At 38.5% G+C, this 17,855-nt stretch overlaps 1 protein-coding gene across 1 annotated transcript in view; it reads left to right on the top strand.

Annotated features, from left to right (window-relative positions):
* Positions 1 to 11,425, top strand: part of LOC124165480 (peroxidase-like) — a 101,792-nt gene extending 90,367 nt beyond the window's left edge. Inside the window, exons 12-14 of the mRNA XM_046542914.1 lie at positions 835 to 1,033; positions 7,028 to 7,133; positions 9,467 to 11,425. Of these exons, the coding sequence (XP_046398870.1) occupies positions 835 to 1,033; positions 7,028 to 7,133; positions 9,467 to 9,578 (417 nt within the window). The 3' untranslated portion in view covers positions 9,579 to 11,425. The remainder of the gene's footprint in view (positions 1 to 834; positions 1,034 to 7,027; positions 7,134 to 9,466) is intronic.
* The last annotated feature ends 6,430 nt before the right edge of the window (positions 11,426 to 17,855 follow it).

Below are 17,855 nucleotides of genomic sequence, written 5' to 3'. Positions count from 1 at the left end.
AAATTGCCATGATTTTTCTAAGCTTATGTTATTCAGATTGAACAGATATTATGATAACAAAAGATAGGCTCCTTGCAACTGTTTCAGCAAATCACAAATTCACTACACACAGTCGAACTATTGAAATGTCTCCCATTCAAAAAGTATTGTAGCCAGCCATGTTGTAAGATCAATTACTGGCTTCAACGTATAGCGACCAAAATTCCGTTGTTATGAGCTCAGTGGGACTCCGCCACGAACGAAAGTGTCGAACGATGTTAAAAGACATAAAATCTTGCATGATGAATTTTTGAAACACGGAGATTACAAAAAAGAGGCCCCAGGCAGTCCCATAGATGATTGATTTATGTTACACATAATTAGAGCGCAACTTAATCGGTTTCCAAAAATGTCCGCAGAGCGGTGATGTGTGAAATGCGATCCAATTTTTTCCAGTACCATCTTTGTAATTGCGAGGAATAGCATCGAAAAGTTATGAAATTGATAGGTCACACTAATGTGGCCTATGCTGGTTAATGCCATTAAATATTAAACCCGGGAAATTCGGATCACTCTGCCTGTCAGCGACGCGAGTGGAAATTTTTGTAAACCCATTTAAATGCAAGGTGGGTATAAATATATTTAGCGACCGACTGGAGAATCCTCTATATTTTAATATTAATCGTTTGAAAATTCACGAGCGAGGGGTAATCGCCGCGACACAACCTGCATAGCATCACGCGAAATCGCCGTGCTTTCATGGGAAACGCCTTTGTTTCCCAGCCTGTAAAAGGTGAATTCGATGTTCCAACAACTACCACTTACCTTTCTCCGGCAAACCTTTCTTTCCGACAGATCGTGGACAAATTAGCCGAGGTGTACGCCAGCCCAGAGGACGTGGAGATCAACGTTGGAGGCTTCCTGGAGAGACACGTGCCGGGCACTCTGGCCGGGCCCACGTTCGTCTGCATCCTCTCGGAGCAATTCAGGAGGACGCGCGCGGGCGATAGGCATTTCTACGAGCACGGAGGATTCCACCACTCGTTCACGCCAGGTTAGTGCCCAAAACCACCACACAGAGAACGGTGAGGAGTTCTTTTTGATATTTTATACTTCGCAAATCACTGAGTGAATTTCACCCTTCATGCTTGCCTTGGCAATCAAAAATGGATTCAAAATCTGATGCTTTCCCGGCAAATATATTCGAAAAATGGATTACCTGCCCTCCTGCCGCCAATGAATCCCATTGGGATTCTTACATCCTTAAAGCCAAGCAACAAAAGGATTTAACTCGTCAAACAATACTATTAAAACAAACTTTAAATATTAATCAATGACCTACATAATCATAATTCATTACCAATACACTTTTTCCATTTGAATGCTCTTCGGCCGGTACACTTACTAAAGCAGCGGCGCCGGTCCCTGTGGGATTCTATCCGCTGAACTCTGAAGCGGGTAGGGAAATTAAAGGGATGGAAATGGGAGGGGAAGGCTTACTCCGAGGCCATGAATGGAATGCTTTCTAGCGATACCTGGATAACCTTCACTGTTCCAACAGAAATAGAAGAATATTCTATAATTAAGAATAAGTACTAGCAGTGCCAACCTGCCTGATCCACAGCCAGGCTGTTACACCATATAACACAGTTTTACAGCATAAGAACGGGACGATTATTTTTTCCGCTTCTAGGTATCACCGTGAACTCTGTTCGTGTATTGCGTACGTGCACGCACTCTATCTGAGGTAAACTACGCAATGTGTTTTCGAAGGTATGCATCTTGTCATGCGCGCACAAATTTACTAGTCTCTCGACGTGCACTTACGGGCGAGACTTTGTTGTTTCGCGCTTCGTGGCCGGCTTCGCAATAGCGAATGTCGAGAGTGGCAGGAGGTGAATTCGTGGATTAGAGTCGAAGTGGTCCGCTAGCTTCGAATGCGAAAATAAAGTCCGCCCGCCCGCCGTAGTAAGCCGTCTGCCGACGGAAGATAGAGCAACGCTTGACCAACGGACGCTTCCCATGCTACTGCGGAAGAAAGGTAATTCGTGGCTGGAGTCGAAGTGTTCCGGGGGCATTCAATGCCACAATAAAATGCAGTCCGTCGACGTAAGTTCCAGCGATGCTTGCCCCGCTTTTGCACGTTTTTTTCCCGCAACTTAACGCATTGTCGAGCTACAGCGCTGGGATTATGTATAAACCGTGCGTGCAGAGATTCTGCGTCGAATGCACCGAACCCCATCCCTGTAGCACTTGGTACGACTGAGATAGACCCTAAAGTGTGACTGCGCAGACTGACGCGCTACAAAATTAATATACTTACATGGATTCCACAGATTTTTCTGCAGATACTTTTTTCATTTGGTAGTGTACACGAAAATGTTAAATTAAAATCGCTCTTTCTTATTGTAGGACCTCATACAAAGAAAAGAGAAACTGAGCAACAAAGTGGCCAAGAAATCCATCATAATCATTTTTCCTTGAATATAATATTGTAATTAGAGCCATTTGAGGAAGTAAGTTAGCCTATAAGATAAAAATCCTGGGCTAATACGATATTCAAGTTGTTCTTTGGAACAAAGCATTAAAAATCAAATAAATTTATACTAAATTAAATAAAAATTAATAAAAAATATAGATCGTAAAAAACGAATTTGCGATTTAAGCCGCTGGAAACGTGTGGAATCGTGGTGTTTTGAGATATTATATCTGCAAAAACCTGTACTTAGATAATAAATGCGACCAAAATTTAACCAATTCAATGAATATGGGAATTTTTGAAAATGGTAATAATATCTATTTAAACAATGTGCTTTTCAACATTAAATGTTGCGTGAAAAATACGACTTTCACATCCGTTTCAACGAGAAAATTTGCCAGAGATTTCCTACCCAGAGTATCAGGCCACGAACCTTTATACTTCCATGCCACCGCTCACATCAATACACTAACCAATTGCCATTTATCATGGTAATTTTGTCGTAGTTTTAGATGCTAGATGCTTTGCCTTTTAAGTCCATCAAGTATGGAAACGCAAGGAAGTACGTAGCTTTATAGAAGCCAAACAAGAGCTGAATATAAGGGATTGAACGAACTACGGCCGTTAAACAGTTGAAAGAAAATTAGAGTGCATGTGTCCTACGCGGCCTTTTGTTCCTTGGAGCAAACCCGCGAGGTGCGTGAATGAGAGCGTGTTTTATTTATTTTATCATTTGTCCTTTTCTATTGTGTGGGTGGGTCACTGTCGGTAGCGTGTTTTTCACAAACCTGAGTAAGTGAAAGCTTGTGCGTGTGTTAGTTTCAAGTTTGTATTTCCGTTAGTGTCTTATTTTGTCCATCACTCCCCGTGTTAGCATTTTTACCTCTCCCATCCGCCCATCAAAGAGTACGGTCTTGGGAAATTAATTTTCTTTCAAGAGCTGAATCTCATACTTGACTCAAGTCATCCAAATAGAATCAAAATTAGGGCTAAACCTCAAACCAACCTATAAACTTCAGTAAGTGGAGACCAACCGATGACAGAATAAACTTAAAATTCTGTAGACGCTCAAGAAAAACACTCGAAATTTAGAATAAAACGCTTTGTAAGCCAACTGAAATATTGCTCGGCATATTTCTTTTCCTAGACATTGATCCTTACGTCTCCTGCAAAAGTGTTTCAAGAAATTGTTGATTCTAATGATGACAAGCAATTTTTTAATCTTCAAATCCCATTTCTCAATCAAAAATCTAAAAAAAAACAAAAGTAAAACTAACTCTACAGTTAGGATAATGCGAATAAAAATAGTTATTTTAGCATTGAAGATGCATAAAGGTCAAATATCACTAAAATATTTGTTTATTTTATATTCCAAAGAGCAAACTCAGCGCGATCAGAAAAATAAATATGGCATCAAACTTGAAACAGGAATTGAATGAAAGATATTCTGATGCGCGTATATAGAGAGCATATCTTAAGGTCATGACATTCCAGACAATGGAATACAAGAATAGAAAATGGCCTCACCAAGAACACTCGCCAAGGTTAAATATGTCAACAAAGCAGAGATATCTCCGTAAAAAAACTGCAGCTCGAATTCATAGAGAGCATCACCCTCATGGATGAGAACATTCTAATTTTTTCATTGAAGGTAATACTTGCAAGTTAACTGGATACAATAGGAAATTCTTAAGTGTGCAGACGAAGATCTACGCTGAAATGCCAGTGATTTTTAAATCGTTAGAGAAAAAACACACGGAGAAAAAGAAGAAATCTCGGGAAAAAAGTTTTGTGGTAAGAAGCGTGACATATATAGTTGAAACGCCTAAAATTATGAGTCCAAAACTTTGAATCATTCCCGTAAACATGCAAAGTCACATAGAGCAGGTGCTAGCCTCGGAATACAGTGCAATCTTTACCACTTTCCTTGATGGCCCGCCGCTGTTTTAGTCAAACAAAGAAAAATTGCAGTTTGGAAAAATATTTGTAGGCAGGAAAAGTTACTTCTTAGCAGTCAATAGCCAATGGGGTGCATCCCATGTCCCTCTATCCAACGCTAAGCACTCTTATTGTGATATCAGCTACTTAGCTGCAAAAACTTCACTCTAGATTCGGCGAAAAACCCTCCAAGAAAAAAATTCTTAAGATTAGTAATTCTCTAACAACTTTCCAAGACGGCTCGCCGCTTTTTAAATGCTAAACAAAGAAAATTTGCGGTAAGGCAAAAATGTACAGGCAGGACTAGTTACTTACATATTTTATGATAAAAGAAATAAATTATAATTCATAGTAAACCCACGATTTTTATCGCCTTTTTTCATCCGAAGAAAACTGAAAACTTTAGTCTTAGTAGTCAATAGTGATATGTACAAACCCCCAGGCCAACTATCCAATCCTTAACTCTTCAATCGTGATATTAGGTACATAGCTGCAAAAATTGCACGCTAGCATCGGCCGAAAACCTTCGTAATTCTCAACACCTTTGTTATCGCGATGAACGACCTAGTATGCCCTTGAGAGAAGCAATTAAACGGAATGCGCTGACTTTGCCACCGAATCAAAGAGAATACCTCGAGTTATAGAGCCATTGGCAAGTAAACGAAGGTGGACTATGTCCGAGCACATGTAATAACTCAGCCCTCCCTTCCAGATCAGCAAATAACTAACAGCGCTACGTTCCGTTTTAGGTTCTACCTTACTTTGAACAGCATTTACACTTTTGCACAATTAGAGAGGAACTATTACTTTCCATGGGACAAACTCCCACTTTCCAACGCTCTTTGGCTACTCCAGTATTTTTTAAGAGATTAGAGAGAAAATAAATATGGTGTGAGAATATAAGGATAAGGCCTTGACCATGAGCAGGTTAGACAATGTTCAATACAAGATACAGTGTCCGGCGTGATGCGGTGGAAATCTTTGATATTCAGCTTATTAAAACAACTTGTTTGTTTCCACACTATTTTATTTTTACATGTGCATGTACATGTCGGTAAACATAAAATAGTGAGGAAACAGACAAGTTGTTTTAATAAGCTGAATGTTCAATACAATTGTCTTTTGATAAATTAGAGAAAAACGGGATTAGAAGCGCAGATATGACGAAAAACCGGTGTTCGCGAAAGAGGCGTTAAAAAATTGAATAAAGCTGAGGCATAGTGAGATTGTACCGATTGAACAGACATATTGTGACGACGAATAAAAAAATGCATAAACGTGCGCCCAAAAAAATATTCCCTGATCATTTTCTTCAGTCACGCTTAACTCGGCGAGTGAAAAAAACATAAGGCTAAAGCAAACAAAAAGGATACGGTATTTATATTTCCAGCATGAACATGAAAGTTTATTTTGTAGGTAGGAAACAAACGTACTCAGATTATTTTATAACACTTCCGGTGAGAATATGAACTACCGAAGGCATTTGGAATATAAACAGACAGGCTGATGGCTGGCAGGAGAAGAAGCTTCCACAAAAGGTTGTGAGTTATGAAGCGTGAAAAACAAACCTGAAAAAATTATACATTGAACTAATCCAGAGTTGGCATTAGCTAACACTCAAAAATATTTAAATAAATAAAAGATTGTAGCACTTTTCCATTAAAAAATCTTGTGGAAAAGTGCTGCGATATTTCATTTATTTCATTATGTCTAACTTCAACCAATTAAAGCCTGAATCTGTTGAACTCAAAAATATGTTTATAGTCAATCACCATCACTTATTAATAAGATAAGTAGATTGCGGGGATAGCCAGCCCTTCATAAACAATTAATAGTTGTCGTCTTTTCACGTCTGAACAAGAACGTTAAAACCAAAAAGGACAATCACATCACGAAAGAACGTTTGTTATTACTGTGTGTCCGTTAATAAGCCTTGACCTTAAGGAAAAAGTAAACACTTTGGATAAAATGATGGAACCCATATAGACGAAAATGACCGTGATAAATGTTTCAAGGATTCAAAAAGCACTTTTCATAATATTTTAAAGAACTTATTGAATTTTTCAAGAGACTGGGCGCTAAAAATGACTATGTGAATCGAGCATTAACTTAAACAGACCCCGAATCAAGATGACTAAGGCTCTCTTGTATGGTTTGCCATTCCTGACCAAATTCAACCACATTAGGATTCGTAAAATAGACAAAGCATTTCAAAATGACGAAAAAACACCGCACCTTTCCCTCGTGATTTTAGCAATGCTCGTTTAAACAAGAACACTCGTTTGTAGGACACTACATGACGACACCCACTGTGTTTAAACTTGTTCAGAAAAAAAATCTAGGTGAAAATCTTTTTTATTGTCTATAATACCTTTCTAAGTCTAGACAAGCAAAATTTGCCGGATTAGAAATCGGAACACTCTATGTATTAATGTGAAGTAATTATTATTCCAAGATCATTGAATGACGATGATTCTCTGTACTTTTTGATCGGAGTAAAAAAAATATCACGAAATTCTATGTCCCATTTCATGCAGATCGTTAAACGTCGCACTTTGATCTGTATATCGTAAGTACGACGGTGTATCAGGTTACAATTAGTACAAAAATCCTTGTTTTATTTTATTACAGACCAGTTGAAATCCATTCGAGGCGCCAGTTTCGCCCGACTCCTTTGCGACAACGGAGATGACATCACGGAAATGCAGCCACGAGCTTTCGAACAGCTATCTCACGAGTAAGTACAAAAAAATGGTTCAAAATAAATATTTTAACATTTTTTTTATTGTCAAAGAAAGGAAAATCCTCGCAGTCAAATCACCGGATAAGTATATTTTCAGCGTCGTAATTTTGGGCACACGCAGATCACTAAAAGTAAAAGGGATAAATGGGAATGTGCGAGTAGTACTTTTTTGATCTCGAGTCGAGTTGAAAACTACTCGCGGGTATCGAGTCGAGTCAAGTTTGGTAATTTCTGAACCAGGCAATACAACAATGCATGCGCCAACATATTCTCATTTTTTCGTATGATAATTAGGAACGTTGATGGCAATTGTGTCAGAATTAGGAGATGAATTTAAAAAATGCGTCTTAAACAGTCGCATAAGCACGATTCAAATTATTTAACCTCTAGTAATATGTCGTCAATTTAATTAATTTAAGTATCGAAAATTTTAGGAAGAGCCCTGAGTAAATGAATTTGCACAATTGTAAAAAATATTATGTACACAAATTAATCGGGTAATTTTTCATGCTCTCAAATTCTCATGCAGAAAAACCAATTGAACTGCATACTCAGGCAGCAAGTTATGACTCTCCAATTTACAGCATTACTGCCAGCAGAAAATTGTCTTTCGCTACACACTGGCCATTAGAACGACTTATCGATTTAATAAACGATATTATCACATGAGTTTCATGACAGAGCCATCTGTCAGCAGATTTCTGAGCCTACTGGCTTCGACAGCTCTGTAACCAAAACTACTCGACTCGACATTCGTAATGCTAACCGAAGCAATCGAGTCGAGTACCAACTACTCGAATCGACTCAAATTTTTGAGTAGTTAAACATCTCTAGGGATTAATATTAAAGCAGATTAAAGAAAATATAACAAAAATTTTACTTCCATGCAACTGGCTTCAGGACATTCCTATATAAAAAAATTGACAGTCATTTTTTCAATTCGAATACATATTTATTTTAAAGATTGGTTAATAAAAGCACTTGAGATTTTCGGTCAATAGATTTCAATGATTTTACCTTCAACATTCAACCATTTCTTATTGTTTAAAGAGGACTACATGACTCCTTGCTTTCATCAAGAGGATAAATATTCTAAGATGACCGTTTCATTCAGGGGCGTTTTCAGCATCAAATTGAAAGGGGTCATGGCCGATGTCATGACCTCTTTACATTTCCACTAGAGAGTATAGAATACCCTCCGGGAAAGAGAGGCTATTTTACTGTAGGGAGTGCTACGCTCTGCGATAAATACGTACAACTCACATTTCTCTCACGCTTGGGACTTGTAGCCATGTAATTGCATACAGGGGCGCAGCTAAGAATTAAGGCTAGGGGGGATTTTAGGCGCAAGTAATACTTACGGGTGTAAGGTATTGCATACCCACCAGGGTAAGCAGGAGTTGTCCAGAAAAATGTTATGAATAATGGTTCAAAATAGCGAGAATTATGGCTTTCTGAGAGATGTTTGATTAATCCTAACCTTATTCTATTAGTAATACTGATCCAAATAAGTAAAATGGATTCAACTTTTTAAAATTCTGAGCTCTGGGAGGGGGGGGTTTATTCCCCAAAACCCCCCCTCGCTGCGCACCTCCTTGCATATACACTCCCTTTACTCCAAGCAAGGATACAAAAACTATTAAACTAATAAAAAAAATGTTTGATAAAATTTGGGGTAAGGGGATCTACCTTTAATCCGACCCCGGTTTCATTCTACCTGATAACGCTCGTTGGAATACCAGCGAAACTGCCGTCTCAGAGTAAAACACGCGGGGAAACCCAGAAGCCATGGATCATATGAAATTAACGCGGCGTAAAACTACGAGACCACATTACATATTATTCAACGGTTTGTAGGAGGCTTTTAAATACTGACCGATATCAAATAAATAGTCGCAATGAGGGGCATTACAGGCGAAAGAAAAAATTGAGTCTGATTAAGAAAGATAAAGGACTTTCACGGAGAATCAGTCGCGTGAACTTTTATCATGTTTCCCATCGGGTGGATAACTCCATCTTAGCCAACGTTTCGATTATCGACTCTAAAATCATCCTATTATGAAACCCATTACCATGCATACAAAAACTAATGACGTAGACTTCTCAGTAAAACGGAATGCTCACACTAATTGTAAGTCAGAGGAAAAGGAAACTTTGGTGTATATAAATACAAATTGCAAGAAGTATGGTTGGTAGCCAAAAAAGGTAGCCTCCTTTAAAATACTTACAGATGAAACTAACAAAAGCATTAGCGTAGATTGTAAAACTAACCATGTTAATAAAAAATAAAACCAATTCTATATTGACTGTAATTGTCCTTATTTCAGTAATCAAGTTGTGCCTTGCGATCGATACGACCTTATCCCAGTGGTCGACTTGACTCCTTGGCAAGAAGTACCCAGTCACAACTACGAGAAGAAGAAGAGGAGGAAGAAGTGAAGAGCTTTAAGCAGAGAGCCCGATGGAAGACAGTCGAAGACTGCAATGCACAACAACAAGCGCTTCAAGACTGAAGTAGTTCGTCCAACAACAGGAGGAGATTTCTCCAAAACATCGTCGGTCGCTTGACCACAGGGAGGTCACCTGAGCCTGCGCCGCAGAATGGCCATTGAAAGTCGACCATAACTCCTCACATTGAATTAAAACCGGAATGCCCCTAGATGCAACTAATTTTGTAAGGAGTTAAATCACTTACTTCCTTCCCTTTTAGCTACCCTCATCGAGTACCACGTACATGGATATTTGGCGGAAATTAATGAAAAACAACGCTACCTTTGGTTAAGAGGCCTTGTTTGGGGCTCAATCAAAGACCAATCGATTTGAAACCAATATTTTATAGCCCCGAGAAAATTTCAAAGGCAGTGATCCGTTATCCAAAAATGGAAAATTACGTATAGACAGTAAAAAACAGCCTCAATCAAAGTTATACACTGAATCGACCCTTTTTGTGATCCGGTAAATTTTTTTGGATTCATTGTGGTGCACGTTACGACATATTTTGGTCGATTTATATGGCCACTGCCTCCCTTTAACTAATGACAAATAAATTCAAAGTTATCGTAAAAAGTAGATCAACATGCGACAAACCAAAAGTGAACATCAAGGAATTGGGCCCTAAAAATAACGGCGTACTTTCCTCCGTTCATAAGATCTGTAGGACGAACCACAACAACCTATGACATACTTTCTGACCTGAATATTTATTGCAAGAGCCGAATTTCATTGCTCGATTCTTCTTGTCCCTCCGAAGAAAAGATTTAGCGTAATACACAATCTAAAATACGAAATATGACTATGATCAACAATGATGGTGTTTCATGAAGCACTAAATAAAATTGGTAACGATACTCAAGAACTTGGACTAAATTTCCAATCGGAATTTTCCTGGTAGGATAGGATTGGGCAATGATAATGAGAAACTAAGGGTTTCTTATCATAAACACTGCAAAAATATATCTACTGTTTTCAAGCTCGAGGCTGCAAACAATCAAAGTAGGAGGAGTTTCTCGCTCAGCGAATTCCTAGAGTCCAGGGGGAAAAAGGCGAGAAAATTAATAATACTTTGTATGACACTCACTGCCATAGATTTTACCTCTTCTCCAAATATTTGCCCACAATTCTATTTATAAATCATGACAACACATAAAAAAAAATTTAACTACGTTTACACGTTTAGGACAAATACGAAAAGCAACTTGGAAAGCAACTTCCAAGTCAACAGATGAAATTATATTCCAATGAACTAGCAAAATAAAAAAATATCCAATCATGAATTATGAAAAATTCCGGCAACTAAATAAATTGACTCCTCTGATGTCAAATTAATTGGGCGAAAACTACATAATGTCGGCACAGCTTTAGAAAAATTCAAGTCTGACGGTAATGAATCATGTAAAAAAATCAATGGGTCAAGAGCTCCTCCAAGTTTGAAAAATATTCAAACGTTTGACCAACAACTGTAACAAATGAAACTGTACTAGGTTATAATTCCCTCCGCTGGCTGGACCACTTAAACTCACTAACACATTCATCACAATATTTTGCGCACTTTTCGCGCAGCAGATGACGACATACATATCATATAGGTACATCACGTTTTCAACACTCATTAAACCTGAATTGACCAGGATACGTAGTTAACAAAGCAGATGTCCTTGCTTTTTTTCATAAAATTAACGTTGTCAAAATGTCATGGAGGAGACTGACGTTGTAAGTATTTGTAAATATGGGTGTGTTCAACTGTAGATTAGTGTTAAGCAATTTGGAATAAAGAGCTTCAACAAAATTGTGAAAAAATAATTGGATTTGTTTTCGAATAAAAATGATGGTATTTATTAAAATAATTAAACAGATTCAGGACAACCGAATCTGTTAACAAAGTATTGTACGATAACTATTTCCCTGATCCATATCCCCTAATTTATGGCACTGTCTCCAGTACAGCGGATGAAATTTTTTGACAACCAATAATAAATTAGTTGTGTACACATGATGTCGTGAAAACAGCCATAATTGCTATAGTATTTCCCTCATTCACGAAGCTGCTGGTACGGAATGACTACTACCTGCTATCGCAAAAGTGGCTGAAATCGTGGTAAGTCTTCCAATCGCGTGAAATGACCATGGTATATTTACATCAATTATTCCATGTCTCTTTTATTATTATTATTTCGTCCTATTTTCTCAAGCGAATTTAGGACATTGTTGTCCTCTCTTCCAATTAACTTGATGGACAATCACAAACATCCATGCCCTGGATGGTGATCAATCCACCCAGGCGGGATTCGAACCCGCGACCTCTAGGTTAGCAGCCGGGGACTTTACCCCGACGCCACCGAGGCCGACCTTTTCAGCAGTTTGAAAGCACAAAAAATATTAAATAGCCTCTTTTCTAAAAAGGTTTTCGTAACGTAAATGAGAGATAGGTTGATGATATTAAGGGGAAATTATTATCTGGCCATAGTCTTACTGCACTCTCCCAGCAATGTCGGTTACAAAGAGCAAATGTTCTTTTCCTAAGAGCAGATGTTCTCCTCCTTCATCTAAAGGATAACACCAGGGTTAGAGCACGTCACTTCTCCTCCCCGAACAAATTCTTGTCGCGGTCTTGATTTAAACAATGGAAGAAATTTGCTATTTCAAAGTAGCCGCGCCGTATAAACTTCATTGTCGAATATTAAATTTATAAACTAAGGTCGAATTATTTGCACCATGGTTAATTGAAAACCAAAGGACACAAAGAGGAACGTATCATTCACAAAATGGAAACTAAAGCATTACAAGCTTGATCCAACGTAGTCATGGTCGCGGAAGAACATTAATATAATAATTAATTCATTAAACGTGGTACTCAGACGTGTAATGGAATGATAGCAATAAGTCGAAATACCAAAACATTCATGGATACAATGCAGTCTGGAGCTAACGAGTCAAAAATATCGCCGAAGATCAACGTAATATAATTTCTATTGTCAAGGGGATGACAATCGAGTTCAGCCTTGTGCAAGTGGCATATACCACCTGGACAATCAAACGATGAAATTACACCATTGATTATGAATCTTAGGAATGCTATGTGCAAGGTGAGCACGATCAAATTCGTAAAAATCGGGTATTGCACGTGTATTGACACCAAAACCCATAACTCGTACAAAAAATGGCCTGTCTACTTGTACAGGCTATACGGTGACTTTAATGAATGGCATTGTCAGGGAATAACAACTATAATGATCGCCACTGGTATTCATCAAGTGCGAGGAGAATTGCTGCCCTAATAACTTAACCAGGAAATTGGGGTAGAACATAAATGCCAACACTCAGTATCCATCAAGAGCTGTAACAATCCATGCATGGGCGTACCTAGCGAGGGGCAGGAGGGGGCAGCAGTCCCCTCCGCCCCAGAAGCAAAAATAGCAAATATCTATAAGGATAATAATATTTTTTCAAGAAAATAATTTAAAAACTAATAAAGAGCTGTTACGGTTTCCTTAACCTTTAACGTACGGCTTTAAATCCCAGATGTATCACCACATGGCCGGGCATTTAAATGGCCTAGGTTTACAATATAAGCAGCTCTCCAGTTAACTCTCTGGCGACGAAACTCATTATAAGCCGTTTTTAAACGAAGTGTGTCTCAGTGGTCCCTAAAGGGACCGCAAGAGCGATAAAGGTTAAAATGTTGATTTAATTCACGTTTCCCATGCTTAAATCTTACTTACAACTTTAACAATCATGGCTTGCCCCCCCCCCCAGTTTTGATCCTGGGTACGCCCTTGAATCTATACCGTGCAGTAAAACTTAATTTCACTCCTTAATTAATTAGCCCAGGCGTTAATCCGTCAGACTTGCATGCATGATGAACAGAAACATTACCAATTTAAATTTATTGCGTAACTTACAAAGTCAACGTTTCCATTCAAATACAAACTATGCATTCATTTTTTTGCCAGAGCACAATAAACTCAAATGAAACTAGTTTAACTGTCGAAACATGTTGATCAAATATTTTTTTGGTAATAGAGTAAATAAACTGAGACAATCTAGTCATCAAACAATATTTAAATACCTAATAAAGAAAAAGGCACTATTTACAAAACTAATAAAAAAACGGTAGCCCTCTCATGTGTTACACTCAGAATGAGTGCATGAATTCAATAATTTCAACGTATCAAGTATTTTCCTTAGGTTATCCTCAAAGAAAAATCGAAACGAAGGAAAGTCAGTAACTAAGTTAACCAGGATAACCCTGATTAAGAATCGACAAAATGCGTTAGAGCTAAGGAGAATATTTTCAAATAGTTCCATCCTTAGATCAATAATTTGCTGAAAACAACTTACATTATATTATTCTTATACAAACACCTCTACCTCCACCCCATAACTTAAGCGTAGTTTTAATTCATGCCGATTGCCTCCATTTAGAGATAAACATTCCACGGTAAGACGCGCGTGCGACCTTGCACGGAACAATAAGTGAGCTGATCCAGCGCCTTTATAATGAAGTTCATTATTACTATAGGCAACGCCGAAGAAAGGCTTTCACTAATAGCGCTGAAGTGGCAATTCCATCAGTGAGAAAGTACGCAATCAATCATGTAAGTGACGTAATTTCTTAAAGCTTAAGGCCAAATAATCAGAAATATAGCCTTCCTTCCCCCTAGTCAGTATTTGAGATGCATTTTCGAAGGATCCAGTGGAAAAATGTAAATAATGCCATCTGGATAACAATTCCACATTAGACGTATATACCCTTCAATAACCTAATTCAAATCGATCAGAATGTAGGGTCACCATTTTGCTAAAGCCACCCATTGGAATAAAGGACATTATGACCGTCACACTATTCTAACATCACATAACGTATGCTGCAAAAAAGGAATATTTCCAAAAATTCAAAGAAACATTACCGACAAAAGTTACTAAGAAACGGAAAATAAGGGCATCCTACCACCGCTCACTGTAAACAAGTGAAAAACGTAGCAAGAGAATGTTCTTTCGTTAACTCACAAGAGTAGGGGGCAAGGGCGATTAACCAATCCTACGGTGATAACGATACCATTCCCTTAATGAAGCTTTTTTTTACGTCGGTGGAAGATACAATGAATTTGGGCATGAAAGAGGAACAGACGAAACATGGGCATGAAAACATGGGAAAAATGTCTAGAAAGAGCCAATTCTTGAAACTAATATTCAAGACCAATGTGCAAATGTGTGCTTAGAATGACTCTAACATAGGAGCAAACGACTGCGTGAAAAGGAACTAAAATTTGCCGGCTGATATTTTTTCAGCCCAAATATGGCTAGCAGTTGGCTTTGAACACCAACGCAAGCCAAGACCTAGTTTCTTTCGAACTTCGATGACGAAGTTTCTTTCCAAAAAAGGACCCTTTCATCACATTGAAAGACGTTTGAGACGATATATTCCCGTAATATGATTGACTAATACGTAAATATTTCATCAGCATGACAATTAGGCAACATTAGGTTCGCATGTCGTGAGCTAAGTACGCACCTTGCTTCTTAGCCGACTGTTAGGATACCTTCGAGGTTGACTTTTCGTCCGTTCGACGTGATCAGCTACGATATCCCATTTTATAAACATACATTTTTACATGTCAGAGCTATTTTTTCTCTCCGGTTCCTCCTTTAATTTCTCATTTCTTGGATCCTCTGAACTTCTACGACTTAATGTGGCCAAATTCAATGCTATTATTTAATAGCAAGACGCGGTTTGGGGTCATTAACCTCCATTTAGAAAAAAGTTCAATTTATGCGTCTAGCACATACTATTACAAACATACCACAAGCCTAAGCTTATGAGGGAATTTCAAGACTAAGGACACATTCATTTTAAGAAGTATATTTTTTTAAATTACCAAATCACCCACTTCACCGATGATTCCGAGGATAATGTTATTCCGTTATTCCGAGACTCCATGAACCGTGGTAGTAACCACCCCCTTCTTCTGACGTGAAAAAGTAAAAGAGCATCCAACACTTTCAAAGATCATTTTGGCATTCCAAATATTACGAAAGTCATGAAGGTAGCACTAGCTTCAACCCTCAAAATATCCTATCTTTAAAATAAATTAGCACGAGCTGATGAAAATAAAATATCCTCTTTAGGAATTTTTATTCAGGTTTCACTCCAATTACACAACAGGAAACTATATTCTTAATGAAACGTTAGTGACGTCAACCTATTGAATGTATCCACTTTACCTACTAAGGAGTATAAAACCATCGAATTAAATATCAACCTAAAAAAAAGGCGCATGCATTTCTACTATCAAATTTTCAACAATACCGAGAGAAAAACAGTCAATTAATCTTTAATAATGCCACAAGAAATCATTAAACACAACAATAGGCGGATTTAGGGGGCACGAGGCCACGTGCCCACCCTCCCCCCAGGCGCTTAAAAAATAAACGAGATTTTTAATACAGATATTAACAAATTTTATATTTTAATATAAAAGTAATAAATATTTACAAATTAATAACTTTTACAAATAAAATTAAGAGTACATTTCGTAGAGTAATTGTTGTATGTAGTTTTTAAATCCCAAATATGAAAAGCCTGTTTGCCAGTCACACCCTGGCCCCCTGAAAAAAATCCTGGATCCGCCCTTGAACACGACTACGGTTTCGACGAAGCACGTTATGATCAGGTGCAAAGGTACAAAACAAGTGCAGAACACAAAATGTTCAGACACAAACATAGGGAAGGCTAGGGAAAGGTTTCGTATTGTAGGGAGGGACATCTTTAAGCTTCAGGTGTGGGCGAGGTTAAGAGAGTCCTTTTATCGAGGGGACAGAGTTCTGGACCCAATTCGATATTTCTCCTCAATGGCCTAAATCAGAAGCAGCAATGCGTTGAACTAATTTCCGGAAACCACACGTAAGTAACTCCACAAGACCTGTATTAAGAGAAATTGGCCCTTTATACAGCCAAGTATGCTACACAGTACACAGCCACCAAAAGTTTAATTGTTCGACCATAGGGTCAGTGAAGCGTTTTAATATTATTCTAGGAACACAGAATTATTCTACGCCACATGCAAACATTCGTGAGTACCGGTCAACATTTCCCGTCCTGAACAATGCACCTTAAGACCTATAAGACACGAGGAAAATTATCCCATGGATTTGGTATTAGATTAATAATATCCCGGACTTTTCAGACGTACGTAATTGAAGAGGATACACAATTCTAATGACCAGCCGAAACTATATCAGCGTCCCGCCACAATCAAACTATACCTCAAAGATCATCGCCCTGTTCCATTAGCAGGGCAAACGACTCAAAGAGACTCTATCAAGAACGCGCTGAGGTAGCGAAAAGCAGTTTCACATTGACTGTCTCTCGCACAGAACGCTCTCACTGCAAGGCCGATAGCCACTACTCATGTTGAACTTGATAAAATGGCTTCCCAAAAAACTGTTTTCGACAAATATCACCTGGGGGAAGAACGTTGGGTGAGCTGGGAAAGAAGAAAATTGTAAAAAGGTGATGATAAGACCATATTATTAGGGATGAGTGAAGATCAAAAGGAACAATGCAGAGTTGAAGAGGGTAATTCAAAACAGGAAAGTGGGTCAAAGGCCGAGAAGAGTCGCAACATTTTCAATATAAACCAAGATTTCCCCAGGATATTACTTTCAATGATAGTAACACAGAAAATTTCCGTAACTCACAAAGAAATATAGACCGATACCGCAGCCAGAAACGGTTTACGTAGGAGGATTCATTTGGAGTGGAACATTTCGGGGAAGGTGGTGCAGTAACGTCCGTTTTTACCGAAAATGAGTTACGGGGTTGGAACCTCTTGGCCTCCCTCGTTCGCTACAGCCTCGACTTATACAGCCAATTTACTCCTCTTCCCAGTAACTCACCCAGTTACTCACTCCTTTTAAATCCCTAAACCCCTTCGACAAGTTCCGATAGTCAAGAATAATACCGATACTCGATAATCAAGACAAGAAGATTACCATGTTCCGACAATCGAGAAATCATTTCACAGGTACGGTTTACAGCATGGGAAAGACAAGTGGGCGCAAAACCGATGCCTGGATGTGCCCAGGAATTCCGACTGTCTCCCGGCTCTACTTACGGCAGCGGAAAATGAATTTCCTCACCCCAGCGAGATAATTGTGCCACATCATCACCTTTTTTCCCGCCCCCTCGTAGTCCGCCATGAAATTCCACGTTTCAAT

Source organism: Ischnura elegans, chromosome 1 (assembly GCF_921293095.1).
Source record: "Ischnura elegans chromosome 1, ioIscEleg1.1, whole genome shotgun sequence".
Lineage (NCBI taxonomy): Eukaryota > Metazoa > Arthropoda > Insecta > Odonata > Coenagrionidae > Ischnura > Ischnura elegans.
Note: the sequence above shows the minus strand (reverse complement) of the source record. Positions and strands in the feature narration are given on the sequence as shown.